This window comes from Calidris pugnax, unplaced genomic scaffold, assembly GCF_001431845.1.
Source record: "Calidris pugnax isolate Ruff unplaced genomic scaffold, ASM143184v1 scaffold156, whole genome shotgun sequence".
Taxonomy (NCBI): Eukaryota; Metazoa; Chordata; class Aves; order Charadriiformes; family Scolopacidae; genus Calidris; species Calidris pugnax.
Genome location: NW_015090889.1, coordinates 3,988,473 through 4,010,157, shown reverse-complemented (window position 1 = coordinate 4,010,157; position 21,685 = coordinate 3,988,473). Strand labels below are relative to the sequence as shown.

General features: G+C 34.9%; 1 protein-coding gene across 2 annotated transcripts in view; it reads right to left on the bottom strand.

The window, feature by feature from the left end:
- MFSD14B (major facilitator superfamily domain containing 14B) overlaps nucleotides 1-21,685 on the bottom strand; it is a 25,057-nt gene that overhangs the window by 3,260 nt on the left and 112 nt on the right. The window contains exons 2-11 of one of the 2 annotated variants that reach the window (XM_014947648.1): nucleotides 17,987-18,082; nucleotides 14,536-14,598; nucleotides 12,213-12,340; nucleotides 11,201-11,315; nucleotides 9,142-9,360; nucleotides 7,910-8,023; nucleotides 7,295-7,366; nucleotides 5,264-5,376; nucleotides 4,253-4,350; nucleotides 2,293-2,450 (exon numbers count right to left, since the gene is read on the bottom strand). In XM_014947648.1, the coding sequence (XP_014803134.1) occupies nucleotides 2,293-2,450; nucleotides 4,253-4,350; nucleotides 5,264-5,376; nucleotides 7,295-7,366; nucleotides 7,910-8,023; nucleotides 9,142-9,360; nucleotides 11,201-11,315; nucleotides 12,213-12,340; nucleotides 14,536-14,598; nucleotides 17,987-18,082 (1,176 nt within the window). The remainder of the gene's footprint in view (nucleotides 1-2,292; nucleotides 2,451-4,252; nucleotides 4,351-5,263; nucleotides 5,377-7,294; nucleotides 7,367-7,909; nucleotides 8,024-9,141; nucleotides 9,361-11,200; nucleotides 11,316-12,212; nucleotides 12,341-14,535; nucleotides 14,599-17,986; nucleotides 18,083-21,685) is intronic. The other variant, XM_014947649.1, reaches the window with a different exon arrangement.

Sequence of the window (21,685 nt, the reverse complement as noted above, 5' to 3'; positions counted from 1 at the left end):
ATTGCACGGTCTCAAGCATTCATGCAGTCTAAGAGAGAAAAGTGGATGAGAATATGCTTTCATACTCTCTGGAATAAAAATTATTGCAGAAAATTATCGCATTAGTCATTAGACTGATGACCAGTTGCAAACCAAAACTACCAAGAATTACTTTTCCCCTCACACTTTCAAAAAAAAAAAAAAAAAAAAAAAAAGATATATTCAGTAAAATCCTATTCCTCTAGTCTTCCTAGTACTCTAGAGTAACACAAATGAATACCTAAAGGCAAATCAAAAAAAGGAAAAAAAAAAAGTTGGAGCTTTTTTAAAAAAAAAACAAACAGAAATGACCAGTAGGATGTTTTCTCCTCTATTTACTCCACACCTTAAATAACTGAAATTTGCATCCAGACTCTCCTGTCACCATTGTTTGAATTTGAAGGTTTACAAAACCATTATATCTATTTGGTTTAGCACTCTGTCCATCAGTGAACACAGAAGACTTTATATCTGACAAGTAAAATAATAAATTTAAATAAATTTAAAAAGCTATATAATATTCAAATTGTGGAGTTCTTTCCCACTGTTATATTAGACTTGAACATAAGAATTAGTAAGGAAAAAACCCCAAAAGTATTGTTATGTTCCTGAATATATATGTTCCTGAATAGTTTTACATGTTAGGTGCCTGGTAAGCTATTAACAAGGAGAGATGTAATTACAGACATTTAACAAAGCTTATGAGTACATACACAATTAAACATAAAAGCTGCCCCACTGAAATTAAAACAAAAAGCAATCTTAATTATGCAAATACTTACTGATTTTGCTGTACTGTTAACTAAAAAATGTCTAGCTATTTATTAAGTAGGTTTTCAAGAAAACAAGTATGTCTGAAAGAACCATTTAATTTACACTTACAGCTTAGAAAAATCGTCATTTTATAAGGAAGCTCATACATTAGCCTTCAGCACAGGAACTTCTACCACAAGCTTTAGAAAATTCCACAACAAAAGTTTTGACTCATCTACAACATCAGTTCCACTGTAATACTCGTGGGCTACTTCAACAAAAAACCCACATGGATATTCTTAAAGTAACAGAACATACTGACATTACTTGTAACAGAAATGTGTGCACAAGTTCAAAGAGCCAGCACGCCCCCTTCCCCAGGAAAAGTTTATGTGACTTGATAATTTAAAAAACAGAGTTTTTGAGTGAAATTTTAACTAGTGGAAGCAGGATAAAGCTCTTGAAAACTTGAAATCACAATTATAAAGGTTTTCCCCTATTTCATTATAGTATTTTTTTCATACAACATAAAGAGTGCCTTTGCCCCTTTACTCTGAAACTCTACTCAGTTTGTGTAAGCAATTATGGAGCACCTCACCATAGGTACAGCTGTGAGCAACACGTTAAAGCACTGGTTACAGAATATCTGGAAAGATACACGGACTAGGGGATGAACAACAAACAGTTTTTTCCACACTAACAGCCATCAGTTATTTACATATTCAGCTAATTTGTTCTTAATCAGCTTAATGACAGTCTAAAAGATCATCAGCTCTCTGGGAAGTCCATTCATAGTATTTTGAAAAAGCAATGAAATTGTAGCTGAAGAGATCAGAGCACTCAAGTTAAAAAAAAAAAGAAAGGGTCCGTAAGATTCTCTGAATTCTGGTAAGCATATATTTGGTATCTTGGAAGCCAAACAGGAAACAAACAAAGCAGACAAAAACACAGACTTGAGACAAAGACGGAAGACATAAAAGAAAAGACTTAAGGGAGTTCAAAGAAATGTCGTACAGGATTGACTTCTCCCCCTCAAGTTTTATACAGGTAAGGAAGGTGATGATGAACAGCATTGTTATTGCCACTGGGGCAGAAAAAAAATAAAAAAAATTGTACCTCAACTGTATACTGAATTGCGGTATATGTGAATAATTTACCTATTGCTGTAAGTTTCAATGACAAACTTGTTACAATTGACTGAGTTACAAAAATAACCCTTCTATTGTCAAAAATTTGTGTTTTGCTGTAAATTCAACATTACAGCTGTGTTTTGAGTAGATTTACATCAAAAGAAGTTAACTGATTCTGTTAGAATACTGAAATCAAAGCTGCTAACACTGTAAATCTAAATATGTACTACCAAATTTAAATTATGAGCTATCTTAATAATTCAATAAAGCTGACAAGTAAGAATGAAGTAATTCAAGAATTAGACATCAGATTTTAAATCAGCCAAAAATGATGGATTTTTACGCTTATGAATTCTACACTGCAAACCTCACACCCAATATTAAAACTTACCTCATCAGTGGGATTTTGCATTGCTTTTTTTTCAGAAGTCTGGTCAGGTGGCAATTCATTGAGCTCCACATGAAAGAGAAAGAAAATAAAGCCGTACAGTGCTGGTCCCAGGCCATTGCACAGACCTCTTATTCCAGTTATTATTCCTTGGACAACACCTAAAAAAGAAGAAAATATGAGAATATGATTATTTTTTTTTAAATCAAGATTTAACATTCAGAGTCAACAGCTCTGAGTGTATTCTCATGGCTATTCCAAAATTGCACATCTCAATTATTCCTACATACTAAGACCTTAAGACATACACTGAAGACAACTTTGCTGGATTAAAATAATCGTCTGCATGACCATGGTTCTGTCACTGTACATTCATTCTATGATAAGCAATATGAGTTTTGAATATGAATAACTAAATTTATGTGCAAGTCTAATTTTCTCACCTAAAGCCTACAATGAAGAAAGCAGTGCTAAGCGAGGTACTAGCTCAACTTATTTTCAACTGAAATTTAAAGTAATATATCTATGTATTAAGGGTTGCTATTGGCAAAACATGCACAAACTGTGACAGATTTATTCCCTTCACCAATCTAAAACCAGGATTTAAGTACCAACTGACTTGTTCAGGACAGTAAAATCAGCAGTACTGTAGCAAAGTTGGAATATTACATTGGTGCACTTTTACATTAGATTATTTTAAAAGCTTGATTAATCAGAGCTTTGTGATTGTATTTCTGTTTCAACTTCATTAAGCGATTGTGACAACATTGTAATAAATTTTCTTTATGATCTCACAGATTACAAATCTACAGAACACTTTTTACAAGGTTACTAGTCTGTGTATTCCCTTCCTTCTTAAGGCAGTAACTTGTAAATGGAAGGAAAGAAAACATGCCAAATATAAAGTTCTCCAAGTTTTTTCTTTGTATGTTGACATGTAAACTTAAAATCTCAATGCCACTAGGTGGCAAAATTTCACTCTAGAAATTATTGTATACTTGAGCTATTAACGGTACTTTCCTATATATAAAATGAAAGATCAATGACTTTTATCAACTTAACTAAATGATTTCATGGCATAAATAGAAAGCAAGTCTTTTAAAGCTCTTTTAAATATCTCTATTCGGAACAAAAACAGGGGAGAGGGGAATGATTAAAAAGCCATATAAAACTCTGTCTTTTGCACCTTTCAAACTCAATTGAAATCTGTCTCCCAGAGCTGCATCTCCTTTGCACCTCCCATTATCTAACTTCAAGTTGTACAATGTTAAAGCAAGATCGACGCATATAAATCCTAAGAACAGGATTTTTTTTTAAAGAGAACTTTAAACTCAGTTATTACACATCAGTGCTATACTTTGTGACGGAGCCTTCCCTCACTTCATTTAAAATGAAGATCTGCTTTTGATTTTTCGTTCTCCTTCACATCAATACCAATGGGTTTTTCTGTCATCTCAGATCAACTATTTATTTAAACTTCTTTTTCTGCTCCTTAAAAAGCTGAAGCATTATTGCAAATAGGGCCAACTTTTCCACACAGAATAGAGCTTCTTGTATAGGCTTATTTTACTCTGATAAGACTTGGTTTTGTTCTTGGTTCTGTTAAAAAGACACTATTGTCACATTAGTAATCAGTATCTACTTACACAATATTACCTTTCATAAAAAAACAAGGAAGGAAAAAACACAAAAATAACCACAAATGTTTCTGTTGCTTTTGTAGCAATTCTACAGGAAGGTAGAAGTAATTGGTCAGACAGAAACCATGTATTTTGCAATGCAAATTTGATAAATTTGTCTATCTCCTTCCTTTCTACATAGATTGGCTGGCTTCCACAGCTACTACCAAAGAAACTCATTACTCATCAACATATTTGAAAAGTACATCTAGATAAGCGTTCTGCTCTCTGGACAGACAAGTCCAAGAGAGAGTCTGATGCTGAAACCGAAATTCAATGCTCACCTTGTTGATCTGACTCTGAATTTCGTGAAATCAGAGCACTGATTGCTGGGAATGTAATGCTTGACATTGCTGCTATAGCTCCTGCTGCCCACATCATCCTGCGTTAAATGCATAATTTGAATTAAAAATGAGACAGCCCATATAACTACTCCCCACGCCCCCAAAAAGGGCCACAAAGAGGGTACCCTCATTTAAGAGTACCTCAAGACTGGAAATTATCTGGTCAGACCCTTCTTCCTGCTCCCCTCCCACAAATTACTCTGAGCTTATTGGAACAGAAGTGCATTTGATTCTACACTAGCTATTACAACAGAGAAGAAGGGAGCGGGAGTGAAGTGATGCACAGGCCTCTCCCAAGGCTGTACAAAGGAATAATTTCACAAGGTGGCCCAGTGAGGCAGTTCTTTAACTCGTACAATTCACTAGGAGGAGCTCTGATAAAGAACAAATGTTTATTACTGCCAGTAGGACAAATGGTGAAAATCAAAAGTTATTCCAGCTTATTGTTCCAGTTCACTTTACTTACAGTTTTTCCAACAACAGAGGCTCTAGATCGTTTCCAAGAGCAAATATAGTTACAACAAGAGAATGATGTTAGAGAAAAAAGAAATAGGTACAGGTCCAGTAACTGATTAGAATGGATCTAGTGGAATTACTGGAGAGAAAACACACTGCTCTATAGCTTGTGAGTTTAAGAAAAAGTTTTAACCACATTTGTAGACACAAAACTCAGTGGACCAAAACAGTGCAAAGACTTCTTTTTCAAAAGGGCTGTTAGCTTGCAACTTACACTACATACCTGGAAAACACTATCATTTCTACATGGGCAAAACACAAGACTAAATTTTGGTACTGCAATGCAGATGATAATGCTTAATTCACAGAACATATATATACTCATGACGATGGAACTAAATGTTATTTAGTGGTATAATTTATAGTGGTATAAATTTCCTGCAAAAATGTTTTCAGTTCCTTAACAGGCACATACCTATGAAAATGTGCACTTACCAAGACTGAGATCCCAAACCATACCAAGCCAACTGAAGGATTTGAAAGCCAAGGCCAAGAAGAACTGTATTTTTGTTCCCTATTGACCTCATCAAGATACTGAGAAACACAGTCTGCAAGAGAAATTGGTTAATCCAGAAGTCATTTTAAAAAGCCAGATTGCTAACGTAGTTTCTCCTTCTACACAAAGAAATTCAGAAGCAATTTCAACTACTGAGGAACTTCACACTACTCATGTTCTTACTTCCCCAGTATTTAGTCCAAAATGACGTACAGACATTCTTAATTATTCAAAGAGTTTCTACTTCAGGACATCAAGAAGCATATGAATTGCCTTCTCTGTGGACATTATATCTCAGTGCCTGCTTCTACTGTAAACAGGCTTTTGTTTCCACCTTTACAATTGCGTTTCTTTACAGACTACCACAGTAAAGCTAGTATCGAGTTAAGATAGTATAGGCTGGATATGAGTTGAATTTCCCAGTATCTACAAATACTACAAAAGAAAAAAAAAAACAGCAGAGAAAAAAGTAATCTCTTTAAGTCATGTGAATTACTATGCAAATTTACAATTAAAACCTACAACCACAGCCACTGAAATTTGGCCGAGGCCAATTCCAAGGCATCTTTAATTACATTTTCTGCTGACTCTTTACACCACTTGTATGACATCTTCATTTGTACATGGAAACTAATCCTAAAGGAAGACCACTATTTTTCATTGTTAGAAGTATTCTGAGGGGAAAGAGGTCCCAATTCAGATACAACAGCAATGCATTCATGGCAAGAAGCAGACTGTTCCTAGTAAGGCAACATTTGTAGAGACAACTTCATTCAGTTAACAGTGCATGTTTTTCTTTAACATGAGAAACTCAGGAATGCATCAGTAAAAAGCCAGAGAAAAGGAACCAGAAGGACTGCAGAGTAGAGTATACGTCCTTGCTCATGTACATCTTCCTCATAGTAGTTCTCTTGTTTCTCATTTTTAGACAAAGCCAGTTTGAAAGCTAAATAACAAAAAATACAGTAACTCTATGTGTATGTGATCAGTTTTATCTGGAGATATCCAACACTTCAATACAAATTAGTATTTATGAAGCAAAGCTTATTTCAACAAGCTGCACTCTTCAAAGAGTTCAAAAATCAATGCAGAGTTTCCTCATTTTAACACTGAAAATTATGAACCAGAAGGGCAGACATTTTAGAGATTTTTAGCAAAAATACTTGTTCAAATAAATATGATTGGCAAATGTGTGTGAACAGAAAAGCATCAGAACAAACCACAGAGCAAGGATTAAAATAATGACTTGTAATGATAACAAGGGACACCACTGACACTGGGGAATGTGTTGCTCCACAGTGAGACCTCCACTCTGCTATGGACAGCAACAAGGTTATAGCACAATGCAGGTGCTATTCCTCTTCCTGTTATCATAGCAGGAAGACAGACGCTACTCAAAGGTACCAAAGATCACATCACAGAAACAGTACGATTCCTAGAAGGCATAAAGGACCTGTCCAAAAAACAGCTCACTGCTGCCAATTAAGAGGTAGGAAAACAATATACGAATGCCTCACAGTTCCTCAGCCTCCACGCTGAGCCTAAGTATCCCCTGACAGACCACGTCAACACCTGCATCATTTGTATGCAAGTTTGATAGCATGAGCCACTTGAATAGGTGCAAATAACATCACTTTTGCTTAAAATAACACATTTCCCTTTGAGATTAGGTAACCTTTGTATTAAGTAACAAATTTCCTACATTATTTTAGCCATTTAAAGCCAGAGTTCCATTAAATTTACTAAACTAAGCTTAGCGAATTTTGGTTTCATTTTCTGATGCCCAGGTCCAGTATTTCTAAGGAAAGCAGATTTAAAGCAAGACATTTATGTAGATGATATATGTACCTTCAGTGAATGCAAGGTTAAAAACACATAAGAAGTTTATAGACAAGTTTACTAGTCAGAAGAGCATGCCTTGGCATTCAGTTTGTACTGTTAAATAAAATACTAGAAAGAATACAACTTACCTGAGCTATTATAGACAGAATGCCAACCACAGCTATAAATGCTGCAATGCTAGCAGATCCAAAACCTATAATCTGAAGGGAAGCAGAAAATACATAAAAGAAATGCCAAACACAGTTCAGGACAATCACTAGCAAAGAGGTATATTCTTCAAAGAAAACACTGATCCCTGCTTATAATCTAAATCCATACAGAAGTACCCACTTCTAAGAATACTCCTTGCCAAGAAATCCATGCAAGAAAAAATGCCTTAAAAAAAAGGAGACAGAGGAACTCATGTGTCTGGAAATAGAAGTACTCTATCCCCTCCTGCAGACACAACAGCTCTTCAACAGGCAAGATCCCACCTTGAGACATACAAACTGTGGCACTGAATGTGAAGAAAGTCTGCTTCACATTATGGACACACGCTTAAGCTATGTCAGGGTTTATGCATCAGGAGTCAAGTGTTATTCAGCTCTTGGCTTAGCAAAGTATCCTGCCTGTATTTTTTTAAAGATTTATTTTGGCAGAAAGCAGGTTCCTAAATAAAGTCTTCCAAAAAAAAAAAAAAAAAGAAGTCTTAGGTAATAGTTATGTAAACATCTTTAATAAGATGTGAACACACCAACATTTACCTGTCGTAAGTACAGAAAAAAGCTAGAATACTGGCCAGCCTCAGGCAGATAGGAGAGAAACACTGTAATGCAGATCGGGAGAACTGTAGAATCTTTTCTAACCTTCTTCAGAGACTGTAAAACAATGAAACAAAACAAGCATTAGAACATTTGTATAAAGTCTCATGAAAGCATAAAGAAAGCAGAAGCTATATTCACTTCTTTAATATCCCTTTTTACCCACCCATACGAATTTAAAAAAACATATATGGAAACAGTTAAGCTGAACTTTAAGTTAGAAATAACCCTCTGTTATGTACAGTTTGTGGAATCCAGTTCTTTTGCAAGGCTTCCGTTTGATTTCTGAAGCTAATATTCAGTGCCAAATTACAAGTATTCACATAAAACAGAATCATGTTAAAAGAAATGCATAATATCTTCTAATTGATCTCCATAATAATCTGTTCTGAAAGATGCTAGCAAATAATATAGCCTCCTTACAACTGTTTCTCTTTCCACATGATGAGTATTTTTGCTTATACATTTCTTATCTTTTTTCACCCATAACATATATTAGCTTGAGTTACAAATAAATTGTGGAAATCAAATTCTTTAACTCCAGCCCTTCAGGCATGTCACTCATCTCTCAACATTCACAGTCGGTTCCCAACAGAATGTATCTCATGAAGAACAATCACTCCTCTCTTAAGATATCAAGGTGTAACACAAACACAAATTAGCTGAGTAACTGTGAATAAATGAACAAGCATGGTATGTTTTAACCCTTCCTACATACACCTTTAGAAAAATTAGGCTTCCTAGATCAATTCTATTAAAAAGAAATCACATATAACCAAAAGTGGAATTCAAGAGTGGGGAAAGACATTACCAACTAAAAGTACAAAGTATAATATGAATATGGAAAAGTTTTACAAATATCAGCTCTTGGGGGCTGTACCAGTGTAAGAATTCTCTTACAATAAAAAAGGGTAAATTAGTTAGAAAAGTAAAGCACATTGTTTCTAATTCAAGAATCATTTAATCTGTGAAGTTTGGTTTTGTTTGGTTTTGGTTTTTAACATTTAGCTAGATCTTTTTGTGCAAGACCAGAGAACAGAGATTATGGTATACTGAACTCTCAAGCTACCGATAAGATTAAAGATTTCTCAACCTTACAAAATTCAATTTATTATTATTATTAATAATAATTAATCATAAATTATTTATTAATTACTTATTGAAGTGCATCTTACTGCAAAAGGGTCTGCTTGTTCCCATGATATAGAAGCTCCCCATGAAGCACGTCTCACTTTTTCTGGCAGAGATTCTGGTACAGCTAGCAGGATGAAGCAGATGTCCACAACAGCCACCAATGTGGCCACCAGTACAACAAGGTTATCTCCATAGCTGGCAGACAGGTATGCTCCAATAGCAGGACTAGTTACCAAACTTGCTGCAAAGGTGGCAGATACCTATGCACAAGAACAGTTCATAGGCTTGTCGAAGTGGTTATTCTGCCATTGCAAAAAAAATGAAGTAACTTGCTCAACACCAACACCCCTCCCCACAAGTGTGGTTCTAAAAAAACCACCAGTCAAAATTTAAGTTAAAAAAAAATAATCAAATCACGTATGACATTAAACATGGGTCCAAATAAGGTTTCTCTAGCCTCCAGTTTATCCTTCACAGCCCACCATACAAGACAGGACTTGCAGTCAAAGAGCAAGTTTGGCTCTTACTTTTAAATAGACTAAAATGTTTTTTGTTTTCCAATTACAAATTTGATGAGATTTCACTTAAGAAGCTGTTGGCACATTTAAATGCCTAAGTTAACCTGAGCCATGACACTCTGGGTAATACATAGAATAATACATAATGCCTTTGTTAACAGTTTTCATTTTAAATACATAGCTAGCACTGGATCGCACAGCAAACTAGGAGACGGCTAGCTATGACAACTTCAACAACTGCTGTATTGCTTCATACTATGTTGTAGCGACATGCAGCTACTAACAGATCACTTACTATATTCACATACAGCAGAACATGATGAAAAACCAGGTGCTGTACTTAAATTTCACTATAATAATAATCAGAAGATGTAAAAATAAAGGTATTTTGTTTGGGTTTTTAATTACCACTCTTGCAGACCCCAAAATAAAAACACTCTGCATAACTACTTCATAGAATCAGAACACGAGCTAGAAATAAAGCTTTATACTAAGGCAGAAAAAAAAAATTAATGAAAAGGTGTAACAAACAAACTGATTATAAAGAGATACAGACCTCTTTAAAATAACTGCACTTTTGTCTTTATAGAATTTTAGATAAAAGTGTTTCTGTTAATAAAAAACTGTTTAAAGGCAGGCAAATATATGCTCAAAATAGACTTATGGACCTCTCTTTAGGCAGAAGAAATAAAGTGGAAATTCCAGAACTTTTAAACCTCTTTTGAGCTATGCTACAATACACACAAGTATAGTTCAAGAGAATTAGGTCCTTTATTTTCTTAACTGTTAAATCAACATCTGATAAATCATATGTCCCTAAGACTAAAAAGAAAGGTAAACCTCAAGATCTGAAAGTACAGTACAGTCAGCCGAGAATCAACTTCCAGAATCTATCTGTCTGCATGCTGAAAAGAGATGCACAGAGGATGAAGGGATAAATGACATTCAAAGTCTAAGGGCATCTGGCAATGGGCCTCCAAAACCTACACCAATACAGAGTCAGGAAAGCAAACTAAGCAGGTATTATGTTATATGCTATTATATTATAATCATATTATAATCATATTATGTTATTACTTGTTTGTATTAGCTGAACTATTTTCTTCTCTTGCAAATTAAGAAAGATTGTGACTGAGTTACTAAAAATATTGTATTATGCATTTTTGCCCTTCCTGCCTCTTTGGACTATACAAAGTTACATTAAAAAGAAGTCACGTAAAGTGAAAGTGCAATTTACAGGTGGTGGAAAGATACTGCCAGATCAAGCATTAAATAACTTGCATTGCCTTTAACAACATTTCATGTTCTACCTTCAAAATTTAAAGTATGTTTTGTTATACATGCTCTCTGTGCAGGTAAAGTTGTCAAATTTTTATTCTGTTCCTACAAGCACAGAGCAGACTGCACAGCAGTAAAAACTCTGAATTAGATTTCCCAAACTCTAATACAGTGCCTTGATGCATGGTTCCTTCCTTTCTCTATCAACCTCACTACATTAATCAGGAAACAATCTGCGCATCAAAACACAAGTTCAATACAGAGGTCATAATCAGACCTTTTTTCCAACTTTAGTGTATCTTACCAGTCCATAGGCTGTAATTCTTTCATGTTCTTGTGTTACATCAGCTACATAGGCAAATATTACAGAAAAGGTAACAGAAAAGATTCCAGATACCGCAATCATAGCGAAGTACCACCTAATGATTTAGAAGCAAAAATTAGAAAGTTTAATATAAGACCTCTTGCTTTTCTCTTACTAATCAAGCAAGTTTGTATTTAATCTATGAGAAGTGCTCCTCAAGAACTAACATAAAACTTTACTGGAGAAAAATTATTGTGCAGCCTCACTTAAATATAGGAAAACAGCCTTTTAATTTTTTATATTCTGTTGTTTACTTAAATCAGCCTAAAAGAAGTGGCTCCTTCAGGACATGGTACCTATAAATCTTCACACTCTCAAAGGAGAAGAAAGTTTAAGTTATGAAAAAGGAATTTTTTTATAATTCAGTTTCTCAAACAGTTAACAAATAAACTTTCATATATAAAATGCTTTGGAAGCTGAACTCTGAATGCATTCAGTGTACACAAAGGTCTTTTGTAATTGTCCTACGTTTCACAATGAACATAAATGAAAATGAAACCAAGTCAATTCTGCTCAGTTAAGACTTCAAAGTTGCCTAGTCACAGAGTTAAAAGATTTCACTTGTAGCAATTAGACTTTTCTGTGGTCAATAAATTCTAAAGTTCATCTAGCTTTAGGAATATGTTTATGACAGCATTGTCAGTCCTCAGGGGAAAAAAAAAAAAAAAGTAACAGCTGAGCTTAAAATTGAGTTAAACAGGGCTATAAAACCATTTCATATACTGTTATACTTGTGTGAATACAGTAACTAAATCACATTCTGTAATTTCTGCTTTTAAGGTATGCAGTTTTAAGACCTCTTAAACAGAAAAGCTCCAGAGTAATGCAATCACATCTTGGAACAAAACTGGCTTTCTCTTGTCTTATTGTCCCTCTTCCATTTGTCCGAACTACACCTCGACTGAATTTCTTCTACGTTGACAAGCTCACTGCTGCAGTCTGTACCACTTACCATGGACTTATCCTCATTAATGGAATTGGGGCACAGGTGAAGAAAACTGTAAGAAGGAGGAAAGATTTTCTTCCACATGCATCTGACAGAGCACCTATTAGCGGAGCACTGAGAAAGGACAAAAAACCCTGTGACAGAACAAAAACAATTAATATGTCTATATTTACATTTCCAAGTTTCACTTTAAGCACAATATAAAAAAGGGCTAGAATTGTGATTTGATTTGAAATTAAACACAGAATTGCAGACAACTGAAATAGTGCACAATTTCTTCTACTTTTCTGTGATTCTGATGTTTTGTTTCAAATCTATTAAACCTGAGTGCATAAAAAAAAGAGGAAGCATGTATTTTTCAAGATCACTTTAAGTTAATATGAAATTATCACAGACTGATAAAGCTTCTTAAAGATCTTCAAAATCTACACTGTAGTTTCACCAAGGACATCTTAGCCTCTATCTGGAGATTTAGTGCTAGATCCCAAAACCAAATTCCCCTCCAATTTGGACTATCTTCAGGGAGAGTTTTGGGTAACTGTTCTCTGAAACAAATTAAACAGAACACTTATTGCTTTATATTCTATATTTCTCATGTACAGGACATTTGTAGACTGCAAGAACTATGAAGACCATTTGAGCAAGCTTGAAAACTTGAGTCAGGGGAACAACATAATGACGTTCCAGTGGCAAACGTCAGACTTACAGGTACAGTTGTCATGGAAAACATTGACTAAGGATCAAATAGATTTTTTTAGCATTTCAAAAAGTCCTAGATCTAGGCCTCAAATATATTCTGTATTACACAGAATTAAAATATGCAAAGCCTTTCACAGGTTTGTTAAGTGCAAAACCTTCAGAACAGATGCATAGATTTTTCTCTCATCAACCAGATCTGCCATAAATCCAAACACTACTAAATACATGGTTCTGTAAGCACCTTAACAGACTGCAAGACTACTCCAGCTAACTTTAGGTAACGAATGCTATTCCTATATACTCACCTTCAAGTTTAACATGTGTACAAACTACTGTGCTAAATCATGATTATGCCAAATCCCAATAAACAGTTGAAATTCCAATTATTTCAGTTAGTAAACTGAGAGCAAAAGCTATAAAGCCAGACCACCAGATCCTAGGATAGTTAGATGCCTTAGTTGAAATTAATATTTTTGCTCCTTAGAGTCATGCTTCAGTAGAATATGTACTAACATGTTCTGCTGTCACAAAACACTTTTGACATTTCATAAAGAGCATTTCAAACAAAATATTGGACACTGAAGTGCAAGCTCACTCTGGTCTACGCTCGACTGTTTATTACACCTGTTAGAGCAATACATACATTTAGACCATTGTACTAATGCATTTTCTACAGATCCGCTCTGTAGAAAATGTATAGGGAATGCTCCACTCACAATGAGTATCACTATGAATTATATTCATAGTTATACTGCACTGTGAATGAACACAGTTGAAAGAAAACACCAAAAGGAACATGACCTTTGTTTTTCTAAGAGAAAAATGCAAAATTAATGTCCTTTTTCAGTTTGAGACAATGAAAAATATCAAGACAGCAAGTCCATCCTAAAGACATCATGTTCTTACAGCTAAAAACACTTTCAATTTGTTACAGAACACAATGGTAAATAATTTCTGGGTACTATAAATTAACTTAGTCGTAAGTTACACTAAGTGCTTTGAAGCCTCTCTGTAAGATAGTTAACAAAAAACAGACTTTCAAACTTTAGTTCTGGTGGAGAAATCTTGCAAGCTTTACATTGTGGCAACAATCCCAGCAAACCACTCTGTGACAGTGGGAGAAACAAGCTATAAGCTGCCTTGAATACCTTGGCCATCACAGCATGCTATAAAATTGATTTAAAAATATCAGAGAAAAAAAATAAACAACTCTGATGAAAGTTAGTTTTTATACCACATCTTGGATAAGATCACAGCTTTTAAGTGCTTAATTTTTTATCTCAATGGTATCATCATGGCTGCATTAATATAGTTTTTACATAAATCATCGTTTGGAAGCAGACATTAAAAAACTAGCTCCATTCTCAGAAGGGTCCTTACCAAGATTACAATAGCTACAACAGGTAGCTATTCAAATGAAAGGAATTTAAACTTCTGAGAAACATTCTACTTCTTTCAAGATGTAGTATATCTTGAACTAAATGCAAGAACACAACCATTATAACAAAAATAGTTTAAGAATTAACTACATCCTCGGTGTTTTGGATGTTCTCATGAAGAACGAAGGATAGACAAATTAAAATGTAGGAACACATAAAATATTTAGGTCAGAGGTTTTAAAAAATCTTACCTTAACACCTTGAATAAGACCATTCATTAAAAATGTATGATGGGAAAATGTTTCATGTAAGACCTGACAGAGGAAAAAAGGCAATATTTGAATCAGGAGAGACAGGAGAAAGTTGTTTCAAAGTTTAAATTTGATTTGTAAAACAGGATAGCTCTATTGAGCGATGTTAAGGAAGTATCTTACCCCAGAATTATACTCTTTATTTCTCTTCACAAGAAAATATTAACAATGTTTAATATAAATTTATTGTCATAAATCTCACTGTTCACACAGACCAACTGTACTGCAGAGATAGTTTGGTTTGGGATACTTTGCTCAGAAAGGGGATCAATGTAAGCAAAAAGCATCTTCATGTGGTACAAATCACAGAATGTTTGAGGTAGATAATCCCTCCAATGATTGACTCAATCATTGTTACTAATTAAGAGTGAAAATGAGATTCATAATTGTCAAGGAAAAAAGAATATTATATTCCCAACTGCCCGTAAAGGGCACCGAGAAAACTGTTTCTCAACAAACTGCACATATTCAGTAGTCATGCCGTAAGAAACACTTCTGATGAACAAGTAGATGCTTATAAATACTAGCAACAGTTATGAGTGTTTCACGAACCCTTTAAGTACAGCTATGAATTAATTTAAGGTTCTTTACCAGCAGACTTAATTCAAGGGCAAGCATGTTAATCTATATTAAACAGATTTACCATAAATATGCAAGAGAGATAAAAGGCTCACAGGTGTTACTGTGTAGATTAAAAAAGCTATTGTAATGATCAAAGTGTGTATACACACACACTTTAAATTCATTTGCTATTTTTATCTATAGATAAGTGCCAACAACTAAAAAATTATTTACAGGCATATTGAGAGAGCCACTAGCCTGACGAAACACAATACTTTAATGTCACTGAAAAGTGTCAGCATCATTTTTCAAGGATGACTAAGATTCTCAAATTGTAAGTTTAACAAAGGTAGCTGTTCCCATGTTAACTCCTGGTCAGATAATTCTGCTTATTTACATCTCTTCTTTGTTTTGGTCTCATCTTCTGTTTAGATACTTAAAACAATTCTGCACCTGTTTGACCACTGATCTTATGATATAAATGAAGAAAAAAAGTCAGGATTCAAATTAGAGGTCTTCTTGGAAGATGTCTTCCAAGTCTAAAAAAAAAAAAGGAAGCAAGAAGCTCACAGAGTCAAATCTAATTACCTTTCTATAAAGTTTTTCCCAGGATTTTTCCTGGGAAGCAACCTCTCCTGATGGTTCAAGCTTTTGAGATTAATTTCTATTACTCTATAGACAAGAAAAATGCAGGTTGACAAACTGGTAGGAGCAACTGCCTTCCTCAAGTTCTACCAATAGAAATATTTACATACTCCAAAAGAGATTACATTGAAGACAGATCATGCCATTAAGTGACTAAGATTGCTTATGGTGATTTACTAATACTGGCTTACAAGTACATAAACAAGAGTAATGAATATAAGCTTTGGAGAGCCTGTGAGCAAAATAGCCTTTATATGCTTTATAAACACTTTAAATCTTTTCTTCTCTAAGTATAGTGTCACATAAGAAACACTACAGCTTTGCTAACAGACGTCAAAAGGAGTGAAAAAGTGTTCTCAAAAATGAGCTTCAAATATTGTCAACTATCACAGTATACATACAATCTATTTTGATAATACACAACCCAACATTTTAATATGACTGAATGTCAACAATGACCTGGAGAACCACAAAACAACCACAAAGAACTTGAGTTACCATAAGCTATGTTCAACAGGCCAGGCATTTCCATTTCTGTCTTTCCCATCCAATAAGCCTGCTTGAACAAAAGTGGGCAGCTGGAAGTTCAAAGTTGAACCTTGCTCATAAGAAAGCTCTACATGACTAGTACTAGTATTGCTGGTTGATCAGCAGGCCAAGGTAAGTTACCACAAGACAGAACAGTGCAAAGTATCAAACCAGATCTGAAATTATTTAAAACAAACAGCAGCCTTTCAGTGTGTGCAAAGCTGCTTACATATAAAGATGATCACCCCAAGAACACAGAAATAAATAATTTATACCTGTGTAAGGTAAACTACACCATTATATGCAACTCAGTGCTTTGAATTAGGTTTTCAGTTCATGCCATTGCCTCATAAGTATTCAAAATCACATAAGAGGAGCACAAAATTAAAAATACAAGACATGCAATACTGTGATTGTTCCACATGCTTCAGTCAAAGTAAGAATTTATCTTTACATTAGAAGCATTTCATAACACTCCCATTAGACACCATGCAATGACAAATACTAATTTCAAGAACCAACATTTCAGCTACATGTGACTAACAGTACAAACTCATATGGAGTTTTCAACTATTTCAACTGGAATACACCACTGAAGAACGCACCTAACAGTGCGGGGTTTTTTGAAGACTGCTTAACAATTACTATTTGCACATTATCCCTTTAAATGAGAAGTGACAAGCTAGGGCAACTTGAAATTGAGCATTTTAGTTAAGAAAAAAAGGAGAGGAAAAAGAAGAATCAGAAGGACCACCCAGTAAGTTCCCCATATTTTGACAATAGTAAGACAGCACACAGCATGGTAATTTAGTGAGACACATACTTTATGGAAATTTATTAACTGTTAATATGGACTTATTTATCATTAAGCTAAGTTTAAAAGATCAGTGATTGTCTTTAGGAAGGTTAGACAAACACTTTTCAAGAGTTGTGGAGATTATTTTATTTGGAGTTTGGGGAAGGCAAATAATTAACTCCAAGGTGTTTCAATCCCACAAAACCTTGCTTGTCATGTATTCAAAGTGCTCTCAGGCATTATCTGGTGAAAAACTGCACTAACAGACTTTTGATGACTTCTCTCAGGCAGGTCTGATTCCAACAAATAAGACCCAAGTCATTATATGGAAGGTTTCATCTTCTATTACCAAACATTCAAATTATCTATTAATCTGGAAAGTAACTGCATTCCAGAACAGATTGAGTATTTACATAATCCATTTCTTGGATGAAAGCCTTTATATTTTACTTCAAGTTACAAGCTGGCAAAACAGCCAGGCCACAATAGCACACAAAGTTTACTATGGGATGAGTAGTTTATTCAATTGTTATGACTGGAAGATTAACTGAACTATTAAGTCTAATAGAAAACAACATTTTCAGAGACACTTTCATCAATACATTAAACTACTGTTACTCTAAAAGCCAAATAAAAGTTAAAGAGCAGTTCAATGTTTTGCTAATTTTCACTATCTTTTAGTCTTTCAGCAGCCCAGATTTCAGCTATAGTATACTACTGCAGTGTTGAATATTAGGACTCCTGAAATTCAGTTAATGAGGTAAGCAGGAAGTGTAAAACAAATTAAAACCCCGATCCCTAGGAATTAGCAAATTAACGTTCATTATTACTGCCAAGACAACAGCTATCAGTGATACTTACTGTTAGCATTGGAGTTGTCAAGAGCCCCCAGGCAAAGAATTCTAGAAATATGACCACCACTGCATGGTACACACTTGGCCGACCAATTCCTTGTTGCTATGAAAGAAAAACAGATGCAGTGGTTGTATACATCTAGTTCATTACATGCACAAAGATCTTTTACAAACATATTTTGAGCATAACCAGCTTTCACGATGACCTACTACCAAACCCTTGGGAACAATAAGAAGCCAAACAAGGTGGAGAAAAGTTATTACAAAACAACTGAAGATCTCCAGGGAACTTGAAAATGTTTGTTCCCTCAAACTTTTGCTGACTGAAAAGAAATATTTTCCCCATTCCTGACAATGCTCTGTACTGCCATCACTTCCAGTGTGCCTTTAGGCTTTCTCCCCTTGAGCAGTATTCACAACCATTCCACAGCAGTGTGACAAACGGGGTGACTCTCCCCGCTATCTCCACAAGTACTCCACAATAAAACAGATCTGCTTTAAGAAGACCCCATCACCCTTACAACAAAACTATGACAATATACATAATCAGAAAAGCACCGACTCTTTGTATTTGAAACCGTCAAAACATGAGAAAAGACAGGGCAGTTTATGCCACCTGTGCAACTGCTTTCTGTTGACTGCTGACCAACCGATTTCATGCTTGTGTATGCCCAAAGGCTATAGACCCAGTTCTACTGGTCAACAAGTAATCCCAGGAAGAATTAGCAAACTATGGAAGTGTTCATGATGCTGTGAAACCACTGCCATTCAAGACCCGAGGACTGGATCCCCAGTGAGAGATCTGAACTCTTTGTATTTAGACAAACAAGGCAGAGCTCCTGGGTAAAGGAGATTAAACCAGAACTGCTGCTTTCTTTCATTTCTATGTGCCCCTTGCCATAGCAACTGTTACAAAGTTGTTGGGTTCTAAAATTACTTTCCCTTTCTCCTAATACTTGGCCTGTAGAAGACTGTTTTCCAGTGTTTCTAACCAATACAAAGCCATTACACTCCCATAGGATTGGCAATTCTTAGAAAAGAGCAACTACAGCACTCTCATCTAGTACTCCTACACACAGTTGAAGTTTACCCAAAACAAAAAAGGACACTACTTGTGCATGTTGCGCAATTTAGTAACACAGGATTCAGCTGAACACACGTCATCTAGCGAGACATTATCAACCAGACATTATCAACAGGTGGAGAGTAGGTAGAACACGAAACCTGGGGTTTCCCACTGAACCCCAAGACAGCCTACAATGGAAGTAGAGCAGAGACACACACACTTGGTGTTTCTCCCCTGCTCAGTACCTTGCATATAGATTGGTCAGAATGACAGGTTTAGAAAACACTTGTATTACAAGATTAATTTAAACTGCCTATAGTAAAGATTTATAGAGAAACCCTTACTGCCTGGACAGTTTAAGTGCCCAGATCTCTAATAATTTTTGAAACTATCAGAGTTTATAAAAACCTGTAGCAACAAACCAAACATAACTCAGATAGCATTTTTTCTAGCTAATAAGATTCAAATTATTTTCTACATTGCAGCTTGCTTCAAAGCTTGAGGATTTGAAGAAAACAGTTCTCTTTCTGCTGGGAAATAATATGGTAATATCATAGATCAAAGATTATCTCTTCAAAGGCCCATAACTTTCAAGCACTTTTAACATTTCACCGTAGGATATCATGGAATTTTTAATCTCTAAATGGCAAAGATACTAAAGATTATGGGGAGGAAAAAAAAATCTTCCTCGTATAAGAAGTCTGCAAGTACTTCTACATAACATAATAGGATAACAATTTTTAGAGTATTTTTGCTGCTAAGATCTACATCAGTCAGACTAGCATTTAACACAGAGTACACTGAAGCCTGAAGATCCCTCCCACAGTGGTTTCCTCTGGAAAAAGGCAAATTTTACAGTACATAGTAGATAAGCGACTCCCCAGCCTTCATGCCACCTCTAATTTACTCCCTGGCCCCTCTCTCCCCCCCCCCCCCATATCACTGAGCATGATGTTGGAGCATAAACTGCTGGTCTGCATTCAGCAAACAGTTCTAACGCCACTAAAAATGAAGTCGTGCGGTGGTTGTTTATTACATGCAAATTTGATCTGAGTTTTACATGGTTTACCAGAACAACAAGGTACATAAATATGCAAAAAGACATGCATGATTTTTTCCTCAGAAGTAAAATTTCTGTGAAAGAAAAGTATTTTGCTGTATTGAGCTTAATTATTACCTCCTGGAGATTAAAACAGTCTGCAAACTATTTTTAGCAGTATGATGCAGCTTACAGATAGTTCCACTTAACTACTAAAAAACCAGAAATCTCTATAGCCTCTTGTGCTTAAGACATAACCTGGAGAAGTAGAATTTAAATCCTGAAAGGACCATGCAAATGTCAAAATAAATCAAGCATTCCACATCAGATATGCTAATAGCTACCTTATCTATGATCCACATAGACTGTAGCTGATGATTTTCAGTTTTCTATACAGAGCCCCAATGCCTAGATAATTCAAGGACACTTACGCAAATAGCTGTATCAGGAAACTAAAACCAAGCAAACAGGCAAATTCACTGACACTTTCAAATGGACCAATGCAGATAGTTACTTCAGGATACTCATCTTTTCTGTAGGTCCTAAAAACTCAATTTTTAATCAAGCATCAAGTTATTTTCAAGAAAAGAAAATAGCTTATGATTGATCATGTACACAGCCTGGAACACAGGTAAAAAAAAAAAAAAAAAAAAAGATGACAAAGCCTCTTCACTCACTTTGAAATCAAAAAGCTTTCTAAAAACACTTCACAAGGCTCATTTCTAAATTGAGAAAATACTTTGCAACAGAACACTGCATGTAAACTACATAAAGAATGATCTTGAGACACATATGGTTATAAAAATGATTTATAAACAGCAAAAAAAAGTTGTATTGGTTTATAAATGGCAAAAAATCATTTATAAATGGTTTATAAATAGCAAAAAATGATTTATGAACAGTTTACAAACAGCAAAAAATGGTTATAAACTTGAAGCACAAAAAGCTTTAGATTTCTTGAACTAGACAATATGGAGACAACCTAATGAATTCTTTATGGTTAAAAAGATTTATAAAGAATTTCAGAAATAATGCAGATATGGTCAACTTACAAGTTGTTTTCATCGTCCCTCATTCTCAAATTTTGAAGCGTTAATATTAAAAACTAAGTGCTCTTGGGAAAGTCTTAAAATCTGTTATGGGCTAATCTTCTATCTACACAGATCTTCATACAACAGCCCAGTGTGTGGGCTAAGAAAGCAGGTATGAACATTATGATTGCTTTCAAATGCAGATGCTGGTCAAGTTATTATACCTGTATAATCAATAACGAGCAAAACATTAGGTAATCTCAAATGCTTAACCATAAAAGTTTAAGGCCATCATTAAAAAAAATCTGAAGTGTTAGAAGTTCTAACAAAATATTTACTATTTCTCCAATTTTACACTTCTGCTCCCTATAGGCTCCTCTGCATCCATACCAAAACCTATTTTTTTCTTACGCCTTTATTTGAGGCAGAATAAACCCAAAAGTTAACTTGAAGACAACAGAGAGAGCTACAATGCAATACAAACCTTTTTTTCAAAAGCAGAATGATGAACATTAATAAACCCATGAGAAGATGTCAAAATCACAAATCCAGCTGCTGAGGAGTTGCGCA